This window comes from Gigantopelta aegis, chromosome 4, assembly GCF_016097555.1.
Source record: "Gigantopelta aegis isolate Gae_Host chromosome 4, Gae_host_genome, whole genome shotgun sequence".
Taxonomy (NCBI): domain Eukaryota; kingdom Metazoa; phylum Mollusca; class Gastropoda; order Neomphalida; family Peltospiridae; genus Gigantopelta; species Gigantopelta aegis.
The window spans coordinates 1,005,739-1,025,697 of NC_054702.1; the positions used below are offsets into that span (position 1 = coordinate 1,005,739).

General features: G+C 41.7%; 1 protein-coding gene across 1 annotated transcript in view; it reads left to right on the top strand.

Moving 5' to 3' along the window:
* Positions 1–2,738: 2,738 nt before the first annotated feature.
* Positions 2,739–19,959, top strand: part of LOC121371987 (gamma-aminobutyric acid type B receptor subunit 1-like) — a 61,298-nt gene continuing 44,077 nt past the window's right edge. The window contains exon 1 of the mRNA XM_041498222.1: positions 2,739–2,948. Coding sequence (XP_041354156.1) covers positions 2,739–2,948 — 210 coding nt within the window. The remainder of the gene's footprint in view (positions 2,949–19,959) is intronic.

Consider the following 19,959-nt stretch of genomic DNA (forward strand, 5'->3'; position numbering starts at 1 on the left):
CTTCAGTTCTAACACATCTAACATGGTTTGTGTTCTATACACTAAAACACATACACCAGTGTTTGTAGACAGTACAACATACTCGAACATGCAATTCTAACACATCTAACATGGTTTGTGTTCTATACACTAAAACACATACATCAGTGTGTGTAGATATTACAACATACTCGAACATGCAATTCTAACACATCTAATAGGGTTTGTGTTCTATACACTAAACCACATACATCAGTGTGTGTAGATATTACAACATACTCGAACATGCAATTCTAACACATCTAATAGGGTTTGTGTTCTATACACTAAAACACATACATCAATGTGTGTAGATATTACAACATACTCGAACCTTCAGTTCTAACACATCTAATAGGGTTTGTGTTCTATACACTAAAACACATACACCAGTGTGTGTAGATATTACAACATACTCGAACATGACATTATGGTTTGTTTTCATACACTAAAACATACATGAGTGTTTGTAGACATTACAACATGCAATTCTAACACATCTAATAGGGTTTGTGTTCTATACACTAAAACACATACATCAGTGTGTGTAGATATTACAACATACTCGAACCTTCAGTTCTAACACATCTATTAGGGTTTGTGTTCTATACACTAAAACACATACACCAGTGTGTGTAGATATTACAACATACTCGAACATGCAATTCTAACACATCTAACATGGTTTGTGTTCTATACACTAAAACACATACATCAGTGTGTGTAGATATTACAACATACTCGAACATGCAATTCTAACACATCTAATAGGGTTTGTGTTCTATACACTAAACCACATACATCAGTGTGTGTAGATATTACAACATACTCGAACATGCAATTCTAACACATCTAATAGGGTTTGTGTTCTATACACTAAAACACATACATCAGTGTTTGTAGACATTACAACATACCCGAACCTTCAGTTCTAACACATCTAATAGGGTTTGTGTTCTATACACTAAAACACATACATCAGTGTTTGTAGACATTACAACATACCCGAACCTTCAGTTCTAACACATCTAATAGGGTTTGTGTTCTATACACTAAAACACATACATCAGTGTTTGTAGACATTACAACATACCCGAACCTTCAGTTCTAACACATCTAATAGGGTTTGTGTTCTATACACTAAAACACACACAGTGTTTGTAGACATTACAAGTGAACCTCATACATCTAATATTCTATACACTAAAACACATACATCAGTGTTTGTAGACATTACAACATACCCGAACCTTCAGTTCTAACACATCTAATAGGGTTTGTGTTGTAGACGATGAAGCACACAAATCAGTGCCTATACCTATTATTGATCAGCAGTGAGACGTGACATTAGTATGTGTTGATGTATGTCTTACTAGAAAGTAACTTTTATGGAGTGATATAAGGACAGAGATGTATTTTACCAGTATTAAAATAAACATTGTTGGTCCACTATCTGTGCCACACCCACCTACCAGGCAAAATACAATTGATCGGTGTTTTTTTTTTCTCACAGGCACACACACAGGCACACACACGGGCACACACACAAATGCACTCACACATTTAAACGCACACAGATAAGTATACACGCCACATAATCTCACGATACTCACTAATGCACCTGATTATAACCGGCCTGTAGGATTGAGGCGTGACATCATATTACCGCAGTGTGGCGAGGCATCATATTACCGCAGTATGGCGTGGCATCATATTACCGCAGTGTGGCGTGGCATCATATTACCGCAGTGTGGCGAGGCATCATATTGCCGCAGTGTGGCGTGGCATCATATTACCGCAGTGTGGCGGGGCATCATATTGCCGCAGTGTGGCTTGGCATCATATTACCGCAGTGTGGCGTGGCATCATATTGACGCAGTGTGGCGTGGCATCATATTGCCGCAATATGGCGTGGCATAATTTTGCCGCGCCGCGTGTGAGATTGATGTAACATTTATTTGTAACTTAGCGCTATTGATTTCTGAGTAAAATAGATAAAGAGACATTTTCTACTGTGATCAAACAAATACGAAATGAACATATTTGTTAATTATTTTTTTCTGCCTAACCCTTTTCCCTGCTTATGAAATGAATACCATTGGCTCGTTGCAGTGTGCTATTTGAAGCCCGAACACATGGGCGTGGTAACGTCGTGCCAATCACCTTTGAGTCTGATCAGGACTGATATAAATCCCAGACAGTTCACTGTGCAGCACTGGTGCTGAATTAAACCATACTTTTTAACGGATAGTCACAGGGTTGACTTCATTTTCAATCAGACTTGCAAAACCGACGAGTATTCAGCAAATTGTGTTTTATTAGAACATTATTCGACATTGTGAAGGCACGACTTCCGATGGTGTAATATTTGCTGATTGTATTTTAACTTGCAGTGGTTAACTACATGATCCATTAATTTTTCTGAAGCAGCATTGCCAATTAATTTTGGCATAAAACAGTATTATAAATCCGGAAAGATAGCTTTAATTTCATTTGGACAGAACAAAATACTGTCATTTCATTCTGGCCAAAAATATTGTCAATTCATTTCGACAGAAATATATTGTCATTTTATTCTTTAAAAAAAGTTGCTATATCATTTTGCAGAAAAAAACCCAAGTAAACATATTGTCATTTCATTTTGACAAAAATATTATTAATTCATTTTGACAAAAAATATTAGTAATATTAAACGAACACCAGGTATTTAGAGCAGCAAAATGCGACTTTTTGTTTTCGTTGTTCTCTTGTTTGACCGGAAGCTGTCGGCCGTGACGGATTTGTTTGTGCTGGCCATGCAACCCATGACCGGCCCCTGGCCCGGCGGAGACGGAATCAGGGAAGCCGCCACAATGGCGCTGGAGGATGTTAACGGACGAGAAGATGTTCTAGCCGGCTACAACCTCAGTATGATTTGGGTGGACAGCGAGGTACGTGCAGTCTGTAGGCTTTGAAGGTTTCAGTGGAACATGAATCGGACAACCACGTTGAAATTAGCATTTCGTAATATGCGATCCTTTAACATTTGTTAATATTTTTGTTGGGTGCATTAGGCAATATGAGTTTTAAAGCTGTAGTCTCGACAATATTTTAACAATAGTACTTAAGAATATTGATATTATCTAAGCATTTGGAATATCTTTGTTTGTTTTAGATACAGTCGCTAAAGTAGATAAACTAATAATGTATCAACTCACCAAGAACACTGACGAGTTTTTTGTGAAATGCGTTAGAAAACATCAACCTATATGTTGACAGCGGTTCATGAGTGCATGTCACCACAGCTGTACTTATTTCAATGAACTCTGTCCGGTGCCAGTTTGATTTAGTAAACTAGTCTGGGAATGGCAGTCCTCTTTGTGGTTGTAAATGAGTAGATGTCCTCATATAGACGAGGCAATCAACCACCATTTTGCATAGAGAAAATTAACCACCATTTTGCCCCATGCCCATTCGACTCTGCATTGTGCAGAGATACGGCTCTGACCATGTGTTACGGTTTTGTCGTTCTGATGTATTAGCACAGTAGATAATAGTTGTATTGTGCTTTAAGGGATTGTGCTTTGAAATGGAGAAACTATCATCTGAAGAAGAGGTTGTAAACACTTCCACAATATTCAATTATTATTCATATCTCTAAGGGTCACGAGGACTCCCTGAGCAAAGTCACAATAAAGTAAGCTTCCCTTCAGTTCACCGATGCATGCACGGATGGGACACACAGGGCCTAGTGAGTTGGTTAACGTGTGTAATATCCTCCCGTGCGATACCTAAGTACGAGAGGGAGGGGTAAAGATAATCTACTATCTTCAGCTGCTATATAGCTCAACAAAACATTGCCTGGATATAGATGTATTTAAACTACACTAAAATCTACGTATTCAACTGGCTAGGTCGCCATATTACACGTTGTTTTAATATTTTGATAATATAATTGAATTATGTGTACGTAGTGATAAATAAAAACTACCTAACCCCAACGATTTACGGTGTTTGTACTGCGCGGTGGCTGTAATCCTGAGTGCGTCGTGTATTTCAAGTAATAGTCCAGGCAGTTATGTAAATTTGCTCAAGTCAGTAAACTGTATTTCTTTTTATTCTTAAGACTTTCCAGAACTAGAAATCCATTGGTAGCATTTCTTTCAGTCATTTGATAATGGAGGCCATCTTGAAATTCAAAATGGCCATAATTTTGGGATATTTTACATATATTTTGACTCCCAGTTAACATAGAAACACAATTCTTGTGTCTATTTATATTTTTGAGGTCAATGAACTCGTTGATAACATTTTATTTAGTCATTTGGGCATGACAGCCATCTTGAAATTCAAAATGGCCACCAATTAAATATTCTTATATATATATTTACTCACAGTAACAATTTAGGTATCTGTTTACATTTACGAGCCCAGTGAATGAAGTTGTGAAAACAAAAATTGTTGTCTGAGGTAAGCATCCATCTTGAAATTCAAAATGTCCACCATGTTAATATATTTTTCCATATATCTCAACTCTCGGTTAACATAGAAACACAATATGTTTTATCTATATGTACATTTATGTAGCCATGAATTTATTGATGACATTTTTATAGTCATCCAATTGTGGCAGCCATCTTGAAATTCAAAATGGCCACCATTTTAATGTATTTTTTATATATCGCAACTTCCGTTTAAGGCAGAAGCACAATTATTTTTGTCTGTACATGTTTAGGATCAATGACTTAAAGGGTGACATTTTTATAACCATCCTCCAGTCATGGAACCACGTTAAAATTAAAAATGGCAGCCATATGGATTTTTAAAAATGGCCACCAATTTTATCATTGGCAAATACTTTTCCTCCTAGTCCACATACATTTTATGTGAAATAATTAAAATATTGCATTACTAATGACTTTCATATTCTGGATTTTAAACTAATGAAATAAGAGGAACAGACCAATTGTAAACTGTAATTCACAATGACACATTAGCAGAGCTCACCCATTTAGTATCTGGCTAATAGAATGTTGTTTAAATTAACCACTTTTTAATATTTTCTAAAGAAATATCCTAAATACAAGTATCTGAAAATTGACTAAAATTAATTTATTTCCATTGTGACCCCTGATTAGGCATCTACATCGTCTGTAATGACATGTGTATTACAGAAACCATCACCACTTAGAAGGCCTGTACATTGCAGGTTGTATTCCTTACAGGTTCATCTACCGTAACACTTACTGATACCACAGTTCCATCTGATCAGTTCTATTACAGCCTCTGGTTCAGCTTGCACCTTCAACCACAGTTACAAATATATCCTCCTTGATCCAACCATGGGTATAGATCACTGGATGTAGCATGGAATACTAAGCTAGAGTATTTGCTTGGAGATATGCTCTTTGAGTATACTGCTATTAGATATTTGGCAGTGTTTTCACACTTTGGTTTGGCGATGGTGTCTTGAACTTCTATCCTCTCAGATAGCTGCATCAATTGTACAAATGACCCTTGAGCTTAGTACCATGGAGTATTGACCTCTTTGTATGATTCCTTAGTAATTCCAAGCTGGCTAAGAGCTTCAGATAAGCCAGTGGAGCTTTCCCGAATACATTCAATAACATTTGTTTGCATATACCATCAATTTGTCCTCTTGTGTCACATCCAGTTACTACATGAAACCCTGGTAATGTTGATTTTCTTTCTGAACCCAGTTCATCGTCAATTAGTTGCATGTTGATCTGGTTGCAATTTATGTCTGTACCGATAATTATTGGAATCAGTGTGTGTGATCTTCTCAGGATAAGAACTAAGTCTGTGTCTGGTGCAGAAATTCACTTCTAATCTGCCATATATGTTGTGAGTGAACAGAAGCATTTCCTGTATGCTTTGATTCATTATTAGATGGTTACATGGGTGTAAGATTTATTTTTTAACACAGTAATATTTATGAAAGATGACATCAGATATTTCCACTAACCAGGCTACAGATTTTCGAAGATATCTGAGCACTACGATATCGAAAACTATTACAGGCCATGATGTGACAATGACACATGCGAAAGCCTACTCCTATCAATGGCATCAATTAGATATACAAATGATCATCTGATAATACATCTGGCATATAAAGTTATTTACTGATGGAAAACGCTAATTATAGTCACACACAACACAATATGTACTAAAAAAACCATCCTACCACAGGTGTCATTACACAAGAAGAAGCAGACATGATCATGATTCCGCATACTCGTGAAGTAATTGGGATAGGCAATGAGGTGGATTTCTACATCAAAGGCAAAGACTGTTGGGCTTTTATCACCATTAGGTTACACAAATAATTATATGTGAATCACAACCAGATCAACCTGCAAATATTGTATAAAGAACTGTGTCCAGAGATAGACTCGGATTACCAGATGTTCATGCTGTAAATGAATATGACACAACAGGACAATTGGTGATGGTGGACATCAGTAAAGAGAATTCAAAGTATTCACGAAAGCTCCACATATAAGTAACACCAAAGTCAAGTTGGAATCAGTGATGAAGCACACAAAGAGGTCAGTGGAAAATGTGAACATTTTACTGCATGAAACCAAGCACAAGGGTCATTTCTACAACTGAAAGAAAGAAAGAAATGTTTTATTTAACGACGCACTCAACACATTTTATTTACGGTTATATGGCGTCAGACATATGGTTAAGGACCACACAGATTCTAAGAGGAAACCCGCTGTCGCCACTACATGGGCTACTCTTCCGATTAGCAGCAAGGGATCTTTTATTTGCGCTTCCCACAGGCAGGATAGCACAAACCATGGCCTTTGTTGAACCAGTTATGGATCACTGGTCAGTGCAAGTGGTTTACACCTACCCATTGAGCCTTGTGGAGCACTCACTCAGGGTTTGGAGTCGGTATCTAGATTAAAAATCCCATGCCTCGACTGGGATCCGAACCCAGTACCTACCAGCCTGTAGACTGATGACCTGCCACGACGCCACCGAGGTTTTCTACAACTGATGCAAGAAGATGAAAGAAGTTCTAGAAACCATCACCAAATCAAAGTGTGGAAACACTGCCACCTACCTCTGGGGTATGAAAACAGCATACCCAAAGAGCACATCTCGCTCCAAATGCCATGCTACATCTGGACATTCTTGATCCATGCAAACTTGGTTGGGTCAAGAGAGTTGGTATATTTGTGACTGCTGTTGGAGGTGCAAGCTGCACCAGAAGCTAGCTGTGGTAGAACTGATCAGATGCAATTGTGATGTCAGTAAGTGTTCAGATAGATGTACTGTAATTTAGTGTAAGCGACACAACCTTCAATGTACAGGGCGTTCCAAGCGTAAAACCGATGAGGACTGCTGCAATATGCATGCTATTACAATGAAGTAGATGCCTAATATGCCATTATGAATTACAATTTACAGTTGGTATGTTCCTTTATTCCATTAGTTTGTTATTAATATTGCAATATTATAATTATTTGACCTGAAAATGTACTAATGAAGACAAAAGTTGCATTTGTATGTAGATTAGGAGAAAAGGTACTTGCCAAATGATTACATTGGTGGCCATTTTGAAGTTTAAGATGTTTGCCATAATTGGATGACTATAAATCTAATGAATTGTATTCATTGACCACTGAAATATACATCTAGACAACATTGTGCTTCTCCATTAACCATGAGTTGAGATATAAGAAAAATGTATTAAAATGGCAGCCATATTGAATTTCAAGATTGTTTTCATGATTCAGTGACTATATAAATGAAAACCATCCAATGCATGGAATACAGAAATGTACATGGACAAAAAATTATGCTTCCATGTTAACCGGGAGTTGAGATATTTGATTTTTAAAAATTAAAGTGGTAGCCATTTTGAATTTCAAGATGGCTGCGAAGATCAGACAACAATTTTTCTTTTTACAAAATAATCATCTGAGCTCATAGATGTAAACTGACACCAGAAATATTTTTCTGTTTTTAATGGGAGTAAAGATAGATAAAAAAAATATAATGGAATGACGTCAATTTTGAATTTTAAGATGGTTGCCATGTAAGATGAATAATAATAAAACATATTTTAATTCACTAAAATAATATGTTTAAATAGACCCCAAAATTATGTTTCTATGTTAAATGGGAATGGAGATATATAAAGAAATTATATGAAAATAATGGCCATTTTGAATTTCAAGATGGATGACAGGATAGTGGTCAGAAAAAAATGCTACCAATGGATTTCTAGTTCAGGTAGGTCATAGGAACATATGACCAAAATTTCATTAACTTGAGAAAAAAAAAATGCAACCTTCAAAAAATTAACATAACTCCCTAGACTATAACATGTGTAACTCGTACGAGTCTGCCTGCAGTAGGTGAATATGTCTGTGGTAGTTCGACAGACATACGAACATGTGTGTGGTAGTTCGACAGACATACGAACATGTCTGTGGTAGTTCGACAGACATACGAACATGTCAGTGGTAGTTCGACAGACATACGAACATGTCAGTGGTAGTTCGACAGACATACGAACATGAGTGTGGTAGTTCGACAGACATACGAACATGTCTGTGGTAGTTCGACAGACATACGAAGATGTCAGTGGTAGTTCGACAGACATACGAACATGTGTGTGGTAGTTCGACAGACATACGAACATGTCTGTGGTAGTTCGACAGACATACGAACATGTCAGTGGTAGTTCGACAGACATACGAACATGTCAGTGGTAGTTCGACAGACATACGAACATGTCAGTGGTAGTTCGACAGACATACGAACATGTCAGTGGTAGTTCGACAGACATACGAACATGTCTGTGGTAGTTCGACAGACATACGGACATGTCTGTGGTAGTTCGACAGACATACGAACATGTGTGTGGTAGTTCGACAGACATACGGACATGTCTGTGGTAGTTCGACAGACATACGAACATGTGTGTGGTAGTTCGACAGACATACGGACATGTGTGTGGTAGTTCGACAGACATACGGACATGTCTGTGGTAGTTCGACAGACATACGGACATGTGTGTGGTAGTTCGACAGACATACGAACATGTGTGTGGTAGTTCGACAGACATACGGACATGTGTGTGGTAGTTCGACAGACATACGGACATGTGTGTGGTAGTTCGACAGACATACGAACATGTGTGTGGTAGTTCGACAGACATACGAACATGTGTGTGGTAGTTCGACAGACATACGAACATGTGTGTGGTAGTTCGACAGACATACGGACATGTGTGTGGTAGTTCGACAGACATACGAACATGTGTGTGGTAGTTCGACAGACATACGAACATGTGTGTGGTAGTTCGACAGACATACGAACATGTGTGTGGTAGTTCGACAGACATACGAACATGTGTGTGGTAGTTCGACAGACATACGAACATGTGTGTGGTAGTTCGACAGACATACGAACATGTGTGTGGTAGTTCGACAGACATACGAACATGTGTGTGGTAGTTCGACAGACATACGGACATGTGTGTGGTAGTTCGACAGACATACGAACATGTCAGTGGTAGTTCGACAGACATACGAACATGTGTGTGGTAGTTCGACAGACATACGAACATGTCAGTGGTAGTTCGACAGACATACGAACATGTGTGTGGTAGTTCGACAGACATACGAACATGTGTGTGGTAGTTCGACAGACATACGAACATGTGTGTGGTAGTTCGACAGACATAGGGACATGTCTGTGGTAGTTCGACAGACATACGGACATGTGTGTGGTAGTTCGACAGACATACGAACATGTCTGTGGTAGTTCGACAGACATACGAACATGTGTGTGGTAGTTCGACAGACATACGAACATGTGTGTGGTAGTTCGACAGACATACGAACATGTGTGTGGTAGTTCGACAGACATACGGACATGTGTGTGGTAGTTCGACAGACATACGAACATGTGTGTGGTAGTTCGACAGACATACGAACATGTCTGTGGTAGTTCGACAGACATACGAACATACGTGTGTGTAGTTCGACAGACATACGAACATGTCTGTGGTAGTTCGACGACAGACGGACATGTGTGTGGTAGTTCGACAGACATACGAACATGTCTGTGGTAGTTCGACAGACATACGAACATGTGTGTGGTAGTTCGACAGACATACGAACATGTGTGTGGTAGTTCGACAGACATACGAACATGTCTGTGGTAGTTCGACAGACATACGAACATGTGTGTGGTAGTTCGACAGACATGTGTGGTAGTTCGACAGACATACGAACATGTTTGTGGTAGTTCGACAGACATACGAACATGTGTGTGGTAGTTCGACAGACATACGGACATGTGTGTGGTAGTTCGACAGACATACGAACATGTGTGTGGTAGTTCGACAGACATACGAACATGTGTGTGGTAGTTCGACAGACATACGAACATGTGTGTGGTAGTTCGACAGACATACGAACATGTGTGTGGTAGTTCGACAGACATACGAACATGTGTGTGGTAGTTCGACAGACATACGAACATGTGTGTGGTAGTTCGACAGACATACGGACATGTGTGTGGTAGTTCGACAGACATACGGACATGTGTGTGGTAGTTCGACAGACATACGAACATGTGTGTGGTAGTTCGACAGACATACGAACATGTGTGTGGTAGTTCGACAGACATACGAACATGTCAGTGGTAGTTCGACAGACATACGAACATGTCTGTGGTAGTTCGACAGACATACGAACATGTGTGTGGTAGTTCGACAGACATACGAACATGTGTGTGGTAGTTCGACAGACATACGAACATGTGTGTGGTAGTTCGACAGACATACGAACATGTGTGTGGTAGTTCGACAGACATACGAACATGTGTGTGGTAGTTCGACAGACATACGAACATGTGTGTGGTAGTTCGACAGACATACGAACATGTGTGTGGTAGTTCGACAGACATACGAACATGTCAGTGGTAGTTCGACAGACATACGAACATGTCAGTGGTAGTTCGACAGACATACGAACATGTGTGTGGTAGTTCGACAGACATACGAACATGTGTGTGGTAGTTCGACAGACATACGAACATGTGTGTGGTAGTTCGACAGACATACGGACATGTCTGTGGTAGTTCGACAGACATACGAACATGTCTGTGGTAGTTCGACAGACATACGAACATGTCTGTGGTAGTTCGACAGACATACGAACATGTGTGTGGTAGTTCGACAGACATACGAACATGTGTGTGGTAGTTCGACAGACATACGAACATGTGTGTGGTAGTTCGACAGACATAGACATGTGTGTGGTAGTTCGACAGACATACGAACATGTGTGTGGTAGTTCGACAGACATACGAACATGTGTGTGGTAGTTCGACAGACATACGAACATGTGTGTGGTAGTTCGACAGACATACGAACATGTGTGTGGTAGTTCGACAGACATACGAACATGTGTGTGGTAGTTCGACAGACATACGAACATGTGTGTGGTAGTTCGACAGACATACGAACATGTGTGTGGTAGTTCGACAGACATACGAACATGTCTGTGGTAGTTCGACAGACATACGAACATGTGTGTGGTAGTTCGACAGACATACGAACATGTCTGTGGTAGTTCGACAGACATACGAACATGTGTGTGGTAGTTCGACAGACATACGAACATGTGTGTGGTAGTTCGACAGACATACGAACATGTGTGGTAGTTCGACAGACATACGAACATGTGTGTGGTAGTTCGACAGACATACGAACATGTGTGTGGTAGTTCGACAGACATACGAACATGTGTGTGGTAGTTCGACAGACATACGGACATGTGTGTGGTAGTTCGACAGACATACGAACATGTGTGTGGTAGTTCGACAGACATAGACATGTGTGTGGTAGTTCGACAGACATACGAACATGTGTGTGGTAGTTCGACAGACATACGAACATGTGTGTGGTAGTTCGACAGACATACGAACATGTCTGTGGTAGTTCGACAGACATACGAACATGTGTGTGGTAGTTCGACAGACATACGAACATGTGTGTGGTAGTTCGACAGACATACGAACATGTGTGTGGTAGTTCGACAGACATACGAACATGTGTGTGGTAGTTCGACAGACATACGAACATGTGTGTGGTAGTTCGACAGACATACGAACATGTGTGTGGTAGTTCGACAGACATACGAACATGTCAGTGGTAGTTCGACAGACATACGAACATGTCAGTGGTAGTTCGACAGACATACGAACATGTGTGTGGTAGTTCGACAGACATACGAACATGTGTGTGGTAGTTCGACAGACATACGAACATGTGTGTGGTAGTTCGACAGACATACGAACATGTGTGTGGTAGTTCGACAGACATACGAACATGTGTGTGGTAGTTCGACAGACATACGAACATGTGTGTGGTAGTTCGACAGACATACGAACATGTGTGTGGTAGTTCGACAGACATACGAACATGTCAGTGGTAGTTCGACAGACATACGGACATGTCAGTGGTAGTTCGACAGACATACGAACATGTCAGTGGTAGTTCGACAGACATACGAACATGTCAGTGGTAGTTCGACAGACATACGAACATGTGTGTGGTAGTTCGACAGACATACGAACATGTGTGTGGTAGTTCGACAGACATACGGACATGTGGTAGTTCGACAGACATACGAACATGTGGTGGTAGTTCGACAGACATACGAACATGTGTGTGGTAGTGGTAGTTCGACAGACATACGAACATGTGTGTGGTAGTTCGACAGACATACGAACATGTCTGTGGTAGTTCGACAGACATGTGGTAGTTCGACAGACATTCGACAGACATACAGACATACGAACATGTGTGTGGTAGTTCGACAGACATACGAACATGTGTGTGGTAGTTCGACAGACATACGAACATGTGTGTGGTAGTTCGACAGACATACGAACATGTGTGTGGTAGTTCGACAGACATACGAACATGTCAGTGGTAGTTCGACAGACATACGAACATGTCAGTGGTAGTTCGACAGACATACGAACATGTCAGTGGTAGTTCGACAGACATACGAACATGTGTGTGGTAGTTCGACAGACATACGAACATGTGTGTGGTAGTTCGACAGACATACGGACATGTGTGTGGTAGTTCGACAGACATACGAACATGTGTGTGGTAGTTCGACAGACATACGAACATGTGTGTGGTAGTTCGACAGACATACGAACATGTCAGTGGTAGTTCGACAGACATACGAACATGTCAGTGGTAGTTCGACAGACATACGAACATGTGTGTGGTAGTTCGACAGACATACGAACATGTGTGTGGTAGTTCGACAGACATACGAACATGTGGTAGTGGTAGTTCGACAGACATACGAACATGTCTGTGGTAGTTCGACAGACATACGAACATGTCTGTGGTAGTTCGACAGACATACGAACATGTGTGTGGTAGTTCGACAGACATACGAACATGTGTGTGGTAGTTCGACAGACATACGAACATGTGTGTGGTAGTTCGACAGACATACGAACACAGTGGTAGTTCGACAGACATACGAACATGTCAGTGGTAGTTCGACAGACATACGAACATGTGTGTGGTAGTTCGACAGACATACGAACATGTGTGTGGTAGTTCGACAGACATACGAACATGTGTGTGGTAGTTCGACAGACATACGAACATGTGTGTGGTAGTTCGACAGACATACGAACATGTGTGTGGTAGTTCGACAGACATACGAACATGTGTGTGGTAGTTCGACAGACATACGAACATGTGTGTGGTAGTTCGACAGACATACGAACATGTCAGTGGTAGTTCGACAGACATACGAACATGTGTGTGGTAGTTCGACAGACATACGAACATGTGTGTGGTAGTTCGACAGACATACGAACATGTGTGTGGTAGTTCGACAGACATACGAACATGTGTGTGGTAGTTCGACAGACATACGAACATGTGTGTGGTAGTTCGACAGACATACGGACATGTGTGTGGTAGTTCGATACGACATAGTTCGACGACATACGAACATGTGTGTGGTAGTTCGACAGACATACGAACATGTCAGTGGTAGTTCGACAGACATACGAACATGTCAGTGGTAGTTCGACAGACATACGAACATGTGTGTGGTAGTTCGACAGACATACGAACATCGACAGACATGTGTGGTAGTTCGACAGACATACGAACATGTGTGTGGTAGTTCGACAGACATACGAACATGTGTGTGGTAGTTCGACAGACATACGAGACATGTCATGTCTGTGGTAGTTCGACAGACATACGAACATGTCTGTGGTAGTTCGACAGACATACGAACATGTCTGTGGTAGTTCGACAGACATACGAACATGTGTGTGGTAGTTCGACAGACATACGAACATGTCAGTGGTAGTTCGACAGACATACGAACATGTGTGTGGTAGTTCGACAGACATACGAACATGTGTGTGGTAGTTCGACAGACATACGGACATGTGTGTGGTAGTTCGACAGACATACGAGTTCGACATGTCGAAGTGTGGTAGTTCGACAGACATACGAACATGTGTGTGGTAGTTCGACAGACATACGAACATGACATGTGAACATGTGGTAGTTCGACAGACAGACATGTGTGTGGTAGTTCGACAGACATACGAACATGTCTGTGGTAGTTCGAGAGACATACGAACATGTGTGTGGTAGTTCGACAGACATACGAACGAACATGTGTGGTAGTTCGACAGACATACGGACATGTGTGTGGTAGTTCGACAGACATACGAACATGTTGTGGTAGTTCGACAGACATACGAACATGTGTGTGGTAGTTCGACAGACATACGAACATGTGTGTGGTAGTTCGACAGACATACGAACATGTGTGTGGTAGTTCGACAGACATACGAACATGTGTGTGGTAGTTCGACAGACATACGAACATGTGTGTGGTAGTTCGACAGACATACGAACATGTCAGTGGTAGTTCGACAGACATACGAACATGTCAGTGGTAGTTCGACAGACATACGAACATGTGTGTGGTAGTTCGACAGACATACGGACATGTGTGTGGTAGTTCGACAGACATACGGACATGTGTGTGGTAGTTCGACAGACATACGAAGGAACATGTGTGGTAGTTCGACAGACATACGAACATGTGTGTGGTAGTTCGACAGACATACGAACATGTGTGTGGTAGTTCGACAGACATACGAACATGTGTGTGGTAGTTCGACAGACATACGAACATGTCTGTGGTAGTTCGACAGACATACGAACATGTGTGTGGTAGTTCGACAGACATACGAACATGTGTGTGGTAGTTCGACAGACATACGAACATGTGTGTGGTAGTTCGACAGACATACGAACATGTCAGTGGTAGTTCGACAGACATACGAACATGTCAGTGGTAGTTCGACAGACATACGAACATGTGTGTGGTAGTTCGACAGACATACGAACATGTGTGTGGTAGTTCGACAGACATACGAACATGTGTGTGGTAGTTCGACAGACATACGAACATGTGTGTGGTAGTTCGACAGACATACGAACATGTGTGTGGTAGTTCGACAGACATACGAACATGTCTGTGGTAGTTCGACAGACATACGAACATGTCAGTGGTAGTTCGACAGACATACGAACATGTGTGTGGTAGTTCGACAGACATACGAACATGTGTGTGGTAGTTCGACAGACATACGAACATGTGTGTGGTAGTTCGACAGACATACGAACATGTGTGTGGTAGTTCGACAGACATACGAACATGTCAGTGGTAGTTCGACAGACATACGAACATGTGTGTGGTAGTTCGACAGACATACGAACATGTGTGTGGTAGTTCGACAGACATACGAACATGTCTGTGGTAGTTCGACAGACATACGAACATGTGTGTGGTAGTTCGACAGACATACGAACATGTCTGTGGTAGTTCGACAGACATACGAACATGTCAGTGGTAGTTCGACAGACATACGAACATGTCTGTGGTAGTTCGACAGACATGTGTGTGTGGTAGTTCGACAGACATACGGACATGTGTGTGGTAGTTCGACAGACATACGAACATGTGTGTGGTAGTTCGACAGACATACGAACATGTGTGTGGTAGTTCGACAGACATACGAACATGTGTGTGGTAGTTCGACAGACATACGAACATGTGTGTGGTAGTTCGACAGACATACGAACATGTCAGTGGTAGTTCGACAGACATACGAACATGTGTGTGGTAGTTCGACAGACATACGAACATGTGTGTGGTAGTTCGACAGACATACGAACATGTCAGTGGTAGTTCGACAGACATACGAACATGTCAGTGGTAGTTCGACAGACATACGAACATGTGTGTGGTAGTTCGACAGACATACGAACATGTGTGTGGTAGTTCGACAGACATACGAACATGTGTGGTGTGGTATGTGTGTGGTAGTTGTCTTCGACAGACATACGAACATGTGTGTGGTAGTTCGACAGACATACGAACATGTGTGTGGTAGTTCGACAGACATACGAACATGTCAGTGGTAGTTCGACAGACATACGAACATGTGTGTGGTAGTTCGACAGACATACGAACATGTGTGTGGTAGTTCGACAGACATACGAACATGTGTGTGGTAGTTCGACAGACATACGAACATGTGTGTGGTAGTTCGACAGACATACGAACATGTGTGTGGTAGTTCGACAGACATACGAACATGTGTGTGGTAGTTCGACAGACATACGAACATGTGTGTGGTAGTTCGACAGACATACGAACATGTGGTAGTTCGACAGACATACGAACATGTGTGTGGTAGTTCGACAGACATACGAACATGTGTGTGGTAGTTCGACAGACATACGAACATGTGTGTGGTAGTTCGACAGACATACGAACATGTCTGTGGTAGTTCGACAGACATACGAACATGTGTGTGGTAGTTCGACAGACATACGAACATGTGTGTGGTAGTTCGACAGACATACGAACATGTGTGTGGTAGTTCGACAGACATACGAACATGTCAGTGGTAGTTCGACAGACATACGAACATGTCAGTGGTAGTTCGACAGACATACGAACATGTGTGTGGTAGTTCGACAGACATACGAACATGTCTGTGGTAGTTCGACAGACATACGAACATGTCTGTGGTAGTTCGACAGACATACGAACATGTGTGTGGTAGTTCGACAGACATACGAACATGTGTGTGGTAGTTCGACAGACATACGAACATGTGTGTGGTAGTTCGACAGACATACGAACATGTCAGTGGTAGTTCGACAGACATACGAACATGTCAGTGGTAGTTCGACAGACATACGAACATGTCAGTGGTAGTTCGACAGACATACGAACATGTCAGTGGTAGTTCGACAGACATACGAACATGTGTGTGGTAGTTCGACAGACATACGAACATGTCTGTGGTAGTTCGACAGACATACGAACATGTCAGTGGTAGTTCGACAGACATACGAACATGTCTGTGGTAGTTCGACAGACATACGAACATGTCAGTGGTAGTTCGACAGACATACGAACATGTCTGTGGTAGTTCGACAGACATACGAACATGTCAGTGGTAGTTCGACAGACATACGGACATGTGTGTGGTAGTTCGACAGACATACGAACATGTGTGTGGTAGTTCGACAGACATACGAACATGTGTGTGGTAGTTCGACAGACATACGAACATGTGTGTGGTAGTTCGACAGACATACGAACATGTGTGTGGTAGTTCGACAGACATACGAACATGGTAGTTCGACAGACATACGAACATGTGTGTGGTAGTTCGACAGACATACGAACATGTGTGTGGTAGTTCGACGACATACAGAACACAGTGGTAGTTCGACGACATAACATGTCAGTGGTAGTTCGACAGACATACGAACATGTGTGTGGTAGTTCGACAGACATACGAACATGTGTGTGGTAGTTCGACAGACATACGGACATGTCTGTGGTAGTTCGACAGACATACGAACATGTCTGTGGTAGTTCGACAGACATACGAACATGTCAGTGGTAGTTCGACAGACATACGAACATGTGTGTGGTAGTTCGACAGACATACGAACACGTGTGTGGTAGTTCGACAGACATACGAACATGTCTGTGGTAGTTCGACAGACATACGAACATGTGTGTGGTAGTTCGACAGACATACGAACATGTGTGTGGTAGTTCGACAGACATACGAACATGTGTGTGGTAGTTCGACAGACATACGAACATGTCAGTGGTAGTTCGACAGACATACGAACATGTGTGTGGTAGTTCGACAGACATACGAACATGTGTGTGGTAGTTCGACAGACATACGAACATGTCAGTGGTAGTTCGACAGACATACGAACATGTGTGTGGTAGTTCGACAGACATACGAACATGTGTGTGGTAGTTCGACAGACATACGGACATGTCTGTGGTAGTTCGACAGACATACGAACATGTCAGTGGTAGTTCGACAGACATACGACATGTGTGTGGTAGTTCGACAGACATACGAACATGTGTGTGGTAGTTCGACAGACATACGAACATGTCAGTGGTAGTTCGACAGACATACGAACATGTCAGTGGTAGTTCGACAGACATACGAACATGTGTGTGGTAGTTCGACAGACATACGAACATGTGTGTGGTAGTTCGACAGACATACGAACATGTCTGTGGTAGTTCGACAGACATACGAACATGTGTGTGGTAGTTCGACAGACATACGAACATGTGTGTGGTAGTTCGACAGACATACGAACATGTGTGTGGTAGTTCGACAGACATACGAACATGTGTGTGGTAGTTCGACAGACATACGAACATGTGTGTGGTAGTTCGACATACGACATGTGGTAGTTCGACAGACATACGAACATGTCAGTGGTAGTTCGACAGACATACGAACATGTCAGTGGTAGTTCGACAGACATACGAACATGTGTGTGGTAGTTCGACAGACATTCGACAGACATACGAACATGTCAGTGGTAGTTCGACAGACATACGAACATGTGTGTGGTAGTTCGACAGACATACGAACACAGTGGTAGTTCGACAGACATACGGACATGTCAGTGGTAGTTCGACAGACATACGAACATGTGTGTGGTAGTTGACATAGTTCGACAGACATACGAACATGTGTGGTAGTTCGACAGACATACGAACATGTGAACATGTGGTAGTTCGACAGACATACGAACATGTGTGTGGTAGTTCGACAGACATACGAAACATGTGGTAGTTCGACAGACATACGAACATGTGTGTGGTAGTTCGACAGACATACGAACATGTGTGGTAGTTCGACAGACATACGAACATGTGTGTGGTAGTTCGACAGACATACGACATGTGTGTGGTATGTACGAACTGTGGTAGTTCGACAGACATACGAACATGTGTGTGGTAGTTCGACAGACATACGAACATGTGTGTGGTAGTTCGACAGACATACGAACATGTGTGTGGTAGTTCGACAGACAGACATACGAACATGTGTGTGGTAGTTCGACAGACATACGAACATGTGTGTGGTAGTTCGACAGACATACGACATGTGTGTGGTAGTTCGACAGACATACGAACATGTGTGTGGTAGTTCGACAGACATAGAACACAGTGGTAGTTCGACAGACATACGAACATGTGTGGTAGTTCGACAGACATACGAACATGTGGTAGTTCGACAGACATACGAACATGTCTGTGGTAGTTCGACAGACATACGAGACATGTGTGTGGTAGTTCGACAGACATACGAACATGTGTGTGGTAGTTCGACAGACATACGAACATGTCAGTGGTAGTTCGACAGACATACAGACATACGAACATGTGTGTGGTAGTTCGACAGACATACGAACATGTCAGTGGTAGTTCGACAGACATACGAACATGTGTGTGGTGGTAGTACGACATGTGTGTGGAC